Source organism: Opisthorchis viverrini, assembly GCF_000715545.1.
Source record: "Opisthorchis viverrini unplaced genomic scaffold opera_v5_636, whole genome shotgun sequence".
Lineage (NCBI taxonomy): Eukaryota > Metazoa > Platyhelminthes > Trematoda > Opisthorchiida > Opisthorchiidae > Opisthorchis > Opisthorchis viverrini.
The window spans coordinates 107,267-114,552 of record NW_008752304.1 but is presented as its reverse complement, the minus strand read 5'-3'; the positions used below and the strand labels follow the sequence as shown (position 1 = coordinate 114,552).

General features: G+C 43.5%; 1 protein-coding gene across 1 annotated transcript in view; it reads left to right on the top strand.

Annotated features, from left to right (window-relative positions):
- Positions 1-7,286, top strand: part of T265_11905 (hypothetical protein) — a gene marked incomplete at both ends in the record, with an annotated part of 39,206 nt that overhangs the window by 4,213 nt on the left and 27,707 nt on the right. Inside the window, 4 exons of the mRNA XM_009178728.1 lie at positions 269-630; positions 674-811; positions 859-1,135; positions 2,101-2,195. Coding sequence (XP_009176992.1) covers positions 269-630; positions 674-811; positions 859-1,135; positions 2,101-2,195 — 872 coding nt within the window. The remainder of the gene's footprint in view (positions 1-268; positions 631-673; positions 812-858; positions 1,136-2,100; positions 2,196-7,286) is intronic.

Here is a 7,286-nt window from a genome sequence, read left to right as displayed (position 1 = left end):
TATATATATGACTAGGCGAAGCTTATGGTTGTACGGCAGTGAAGCATCAGTGCCAACGCTGATGTTGCTGTCTTTGATGATGATGATGATAGGCTTATACAATCCACCTATTTCCACTATGTGAATCTCAGACCCTTAAATTTCACTCAGCGATTTGACTGAAACTATGGGGTTTTTCAAGTATATTCGCACTGTTGACCAACGAGCATACATCCTCACTTTATACCTCACGATTACTGACACGCATCTTTATTTTCACTCATTCCAGTCGAGCAAATGAATTTGCCATTCTTTTTTTGGATTTGTCTGATCTCATCTCTTGCTCCCCTGTGCACCACCCGTGGTTTCAGTGCCGCGCTACCTGAGACTCGCTATGAGGTCCGGCTAGAGGTGGAACCTGCTTCCATGGAAATGGACTTGGTAATGAGTTTCCTCGCCGTTTATTCTGTACATCTTTCCCACCAGAACATTTCCTCTACGGTCGATGTCTACTCAAAGTATGGTCAAAAATTTAGGTGTCAAGTACCAGTTGTGTTGCCTATCGACAAACAAGCTCCTCCACCCTCAGTTAACAACAGCTTCATTAGTTCGGCCCTTTCTCAGTTAAATGGCACTCGTTGTCTAACAAAGGTACGTGGTGAATAACTGGCTTACTGTCCATTCAACCGAACAGACCGTCAATTGGTGGACTTATGAACTCTGTTACGCCCGCTATATTCTTCAATTTCATCTGGAACAAAATGAACGACAAGCAGAAACACTTCTTGGTCGTTTTGAATCCGAGACAGACTGGAACAATCTTATCAACATAGTAAGCTGTTATTTGCAGAGCCATTTTTTACCGTCCTTTCTTGTTAGACCAGCGAGCGACCTTTGGTACACAACCAGTCCTATGTGAATGGAAGTATTTGCAGTTTGACATTCGAGCGTAGACGAGCAGAGGTGCATTACAAGTGTGAGCCGGACGAGGACTCCTTCCGTATAATCTCTGTTGAAGAACTAGAGACGTGTGTATATAGACTTGAAGTTTCGGCCCCAACGCTGTGTGAACATCGATCTTTTTCAACTGAAAAAAGAACACCGGCGGAGCCAATATTCTGCAATCCTATCCTACCGGCAAACGCTGTCACTCCAGGTATACTGTTTGACGTTTTATTCCCTAGTAAGGAGTATGTAGTTCCACTTGGCAACCGATCGATTTCTTTGTCTCGGTAGCTGTATATTGTGGTGTATTGTGACGAGAAGTCAATGTCTACCTTGAGCAGTGTTCGCCAAGCTGCGTCATTGTTCACGTTAGGTAATATATCATTAGTGCTTCAACACTGTGCACAAATTTTCTGTGGCTGCTGCATTGAACCCCTTGCCTCAATGGGCTCTGCACCGCTGATTACCAGTCTAGTGGAAGCGCCACGTAGTAGCAGCATATTCGAACAAACATTGTAAAAATGTATTTTCACGTGTGAGTTAATCTCTATAAAAAGAGGATTTTTAGAGTAGCGTGTCTGCCTGTCCGTTTTTTACTGCTAGTGATGTTTAGCAACAAAAGCCAGTTAAAGAACGATTAAGCTTTAACGTGCAGTACAGTAATAACAGTTTATGGTAAACAGAGCCTTTTACGGTCTTCACGTACACTGACTGAAATTTTGCGTTTCAAAGTATGGCACAGTCCTCTCTAACGCCTTCACCGTTGACTCCGATGATTTTGCTGTGAGTTTCCTTTCTGGATGAGATCTATTATGCCAGAGCTGTTGCTTTTGAGTTTAGACTCCTCCGTTGACGTATTCTTGTTTCATCATGGCGTTCCCTCATGCACAATGGAAAAATATCAGGTGTCGACACATTCACGGTCCCTTAGCGACATAGGTTTCTGCTTCCAATCTTGCAACTGGAACTTGCCTTATGTATGGTTTTTCTATGGTTTCCCCTATTTCTGACTAGCAGCTTATTACTCTCACTAACGACGTTTTGTTTCACTACGTAACTGCTTCGTATGTAATATTAGTTGTGTATATAGAGACATAAAATCTGGTATCTCGGTATGATTCCTTATGATTTTCTCTGACACGCACCAGAGATCGTTTCTGCATCTTATTTCCCTAGAAAGTCCAGTCGAGAAAGAAACACCAGCCTCAGAGGACCACGCACATCCACACGGAAGTGGCAGACGTGTGGTAAATTATGTTAATATCGCCCATGTAAGTCATAATTCGTTGTCATTTTTTCTTGTCATTTGATCCATATTGGACGCCTGGTAGAATTTCCCAGTGGATCCAGGATTCTGGTTGCAAGAGCAGAAAACGCAGACATGTTAGTCTGCAGGGATTGGACCTGTCCCGTTTATTGTGATCTCAATGAGCTAGTTTAACCCCTCTCGTTGCAATTTTGGGTGAGATAGCCCAAGTGGTTAGAGCGCGAATTTACTGACTGGAAGGTCCGTGGTTCGAACCCGGCCTCTGCTTCTCGACCTCCCCTGTCTAGGCTTGGGCAACCTGGCAATATCCCAGCCCTCGTGCTTCCTTCGGTTGGCATGGCAGCTAGGCACCGANTCCCAGCCCTCGTGCCTCCTTCGGTTGGCATGGCAGCTAGGCACCGAAAGGGTGCTACAGCTGAACGGTGTTTTGCTATTTTTCCGGTCACTGAGTTTGTTTGCTACCGTTCAGTAACGGTGACCATTAGTAATCCAAAACCCTTAATTGGTTAGTTCAATTGAACAACTAAACAAACTAATAAGGCCTCTATGCGCTGGTGGTCCGACCTGCTTAACTCTCGGCGCCTGGTGTTCATTGGGTTTGTCGGTTTGGTACCGGTTCTATGTATCGCACCAACCGTCAGTTTGGTGACCCCTAGGTTCCTTGAACCTAGCAGTTCTCAATTAGGAGGAACTACTCGGGTACTTGGAGGAAAGGGGGCCAGGATACCAATTACTGGATAGTCGATTTCGTCTGCTTCATCCGAATCTTCAGTTAATTGACACTTGTCCTTGTGTGTAGCCTTATTTTTAATATCCAACACGTACCAAGGTTCATCATTTATTGATGATATTCGCATGATCAGGACTGGAAGGGACATTTAAATGCAACTGAAGCTTATCACAGCAGTTTTACTGAGGTAAAATGTCACATGAAAATAGTGTGCTGTGCTGTGTGCGCGTGTAATACTATCCTTGTTGATGTTCCCACTACTCTTGTCTCAGGGTTGTAGATGTTACGTCTGCCTTAGGTTCACACACATACTCAGGACGTCCATTGATCCGAATGCTGAAAAAGTTGTGGCTACTCCCATTGCGGTCTCGCGTCCCTACCCTAATCTGTGTAGGCTTGATGTCACTAAAATTAGAGGTGAAAAGCTAAGGAAGTGAATTTCGGGAAAGATCGTTCTGCTGCCATGCCACCCAAGGGTTGCACGAGGGCTGGAATACTAACGGGTTGCCCAAGCCTAGACAGGGGAAGTCGAGAGGCAGAGTTCCGATTTGAACCACGGGCCTTCTGGTCAGTAAATTCGCGCTCTAACCACAGCCGTCTTGCCCCGGGGAATGGACACCCCATTCCGTAGGAATGTAATATGTATGTAGAGCTCGAGACAGCGCAGTGAATAAGGCGTGAACTTACTAATCGGAATTCCTTGGCTCGAATCCAACCCCGAACTCTTGATTGTTCCTATCTAGACCCGGGCAACCTTCCGTATCTCAGCCACCATTTTTTCTTCGGGTGATATCGCAGCTAGGCGCCGAATGGATGTTACAGCTGAACACTTATTTAATCGTAGCTGGTATTTTTCTAGATAGAAGGTGATGCAAGCACGCAGGCTTTACTCAGTAACGTGGAAATACTAGAAACAACGATGTACTATTCATGTCGAATACAAAATCACAGGACTAACCGCTCCTCATAAATTCTCGGTTCTGAGTTGTCGGGAAACCGTGTTTCCTGTTTACTACAGAGGATGCCGGGTTGTAATGAAACAGTAGAACGATGTGCCGATTGTGTACAATTTCCTTAATCAAGCTTCCGCTTGTTTTCAGTTACTAGCTCGCGGCATTCGTCTCCAGAAAATTGTCACTCAGGTCTGACCTGAATCGAGTTGGGGATGTTTAGTGGACACGTTACCTTTTTATATCGAGCGGTTAATCTTATCTTGCCAATCTGTTGTTTTAAGCACTCTATCGACAGTTACTACGTCAGGCTTTGGGAATATTCTTTTTTAGATTTGGTGCATTACATTTATTCTTTGTCCGATTCAACCCACTACATTTTCGCGGTAATTCTACTGCTGCCTGCAGAATCTCCATGGGAGGAATTCATACTTGTTGTCATCTTTGTTTCGGGTTGAACATTCATCAAGCAAAATGCTTCTGGCAGATCACAAAGAATAGAAAATAATTCATGTTGACACTCGCATGGCTCCCAGAGTTAAGTGACAATTACTCCTGCTATCAACAGGCTATGAGATGGCGAGTTAGTTTTACAACCATTCTCATGGTCAGCTGTAAACATTATATGAGTAATTCCGATGATCCTACATACTATGTCCTATTCTTCAGCTCCTGATAGATCAGTAGTAAAGGCGCGAACTTACCAGCCGAAATGTCAGCATCTTGATTGCTCCTGTCCAAACCTTGACAGTATTTCAGCCGTCTGCTTCCTTCGGTTGGCGTGGCAGGTTGGCATCGAAAGGTGTAGAACGATTATTATCATTATTGCTTTATATGACTTCTTGAACAAAGCGGTTTGTGAACGACGAAAATCACGAGTTTCAATCCCGGAATTTGGTCCCTGATCGTCACATCAATGCTTGCTTTTATGTGTGTTGGTATACCTTTTAAAAAAAGTCAGCTACACAGTTTGGTGAGTGGAACTAGAATGAATTGCTTTACGTTTCCTGTAACTGGCTGAAAAGAAAATAATCACATATGTTCCAGCGACTCATGTCGCTTTCAACATTAGTAAGACTTTGTTAGGGTTTGATTATCATCTGAATTACTCCCAAAACCTTAATTAAACTAAACGCAACTAGTTTTTCTAGTTACTACTTTTAGGGGGTTTTCGTACCCTTCGGGTCAGGAATTTTGTGGTTTTCGAATGACCTGATCGGTGTGTACGATGGGAAATGGGTGGAAGACAAGTGGGCTCAACGGGCACTCTAAACTCCACGTACTTCTTCGGTTTTCTTGTCCCACGGAATAGTTAATCCAGTTACCTAGTTCTCGGGCTTTTTCTCTACATCTTTTCCTTTCCGTAGGTTTCGTCAACCCAGGCCTTCCTAACGTTTTTCTTCCCGACATTGATTTCCCGTAAACAGAAGGATCGAACTCACCTTAACAATTCTGAAAAAGTTTATGCCTCCAGTTACGGGTTTTCGTCTTTTTGACTGAGTCGAACAATTTTGAAGATTTGTTACTGGGTGAACGTTAATCATGCGAAGAAACCGCCTAGTGTCTCGGTACAATATTTTTGATTTCCAGCATCAAGCGAAAATTTTTTCAGTTGTACCCGATCGATTTGTTTACTTTTTCAGACTGATGGAAATACAAACAGCAGTCGCTTTATTCTGGTTCATAATTATGAGCAGTTGCCTGACAGCAAAGGGCACATCCTCAAGTCGGTTGGTTTTTTGTAAATAATAGGAATAGAATGGTCTCAACATCACAGAATCGTTATGCTTTTCAAGTTGAGCCTCCTCCATCTGCCTGAAGACGAGCAACTCATAAGTCTTCCGCACACTAAAAGGTGGTGTTCCCCTGGACTCAGCGCTAGCTGTCTGCCATTAGGTTTGTAACGGACAGACGCGGAAAAATATGCAGATTTTAGGCCAAACACATTGATTTAGCTTTCAATCCTGTCCGATATTCGTGAACATATTCTAAGCTGTCACCAGCTTGTGCAAAGCCACAAAATCTATGATCCCAAGTGTACCATCTGTTCATATTGGGTTGTCTGCTGTTAAGATATTCGGTTGAGCTCTGTGTACACCGCTTTTGTCTGAAATACGTTTGCGGTGCACTAAAGTTACTACCAGCGCAACGGTGTACACTACTGATGAAGCATCCGAGTAGCCTATGGTCTGGTGTTGATGCACCGTCCCAACATCTGATGGGAGGTGAAGTTTATTACGGTGATTGCGGAACCGTCTTGCAGTGTTCGTTTACTATTGTATAATAGTCAATGGATATTTAGAAAAGTTTTAGAGGACACGTGAGAATGTCCAGTTTTTTTATAAAAAAAACGTGCACATGAGATATTTACCTTCATGTTTAGTGACTTGTCACAATTCCGTTCGTGTTTGCTAGTAAATGACCGTAGCGAAAGGCTTTCCTCCTTTCGCCAGCAGTAGCATCCTCGTGCAAGTATCTGTCTGAAGTCTTACTTTATTGAGTATCGGGGCAAATTCTTAACACGACACACATCTCACCTTATGCTTTTTTTATAAAAAAACGTGCACATGAGATATTTACCTTCATGTTTAGTGACTTGTCACAATTCCGTTCGTGTTTGCTAGTAAATGACCGTAGCGAAAGGCTTTCCTCCTTTCGCCAGCAGTAGCATCCTCGTGCAAGTATCTGTCTGAAGTCTTACTTTATTGAGTATCGGGGCAAATTCTTAACACGACACACATCTCACCTTATGCTTCACTTCGCTCCAGTGCTTCTACTCTCCATATACTACCCAATTATGCGCTAGCACCCCTTTATCGCCGTCTTAAGCTGTACCGCTTCCCTGCATTTCAAAAATGTCCCCACTTGAGAAGGATATGCGGTTTCACTGCTCTAGCATTCTTGCCTAACACTGGTTGACATGTACTTTTTTCTGCCGGATTACGAACTCGGAACTAGTGTGTGATCCATGCAGATCTCTGAGTGCATTGTTGAGGTCATTTGAATCGTTGATGCCTGTATTGGGTACAGACTGTACAACTATGCATATACTCGATCACTTACAAGGCTTTATTGACAATTATCACGACCATCATATTCTTCACGCTATTCTAACCAGTCTAGGCCTCTTTAGACAGTTTGCTGTCAATTTTCGTTTCAATCCGTTTCGAAGAATGCCTCTCACCGAATCAGATTGTTCCTGTTTGAATGAAATCCATTAGACTTCGGCACAGCACAATCAGCTGAACTAAACCATGTGCAGCAAGTTCCTTGTTATTGTCATCAACGTATCCACTTATCGCCCACGTTAGACAAGCTGGTCACAATTCGTAGACTGTATCGGTTCGACCGCGTACTTCGTGTGTCTGAGAACCATTTGCCTTCTAGGTCCATTTCCGTGCAGCTACATGCAGGG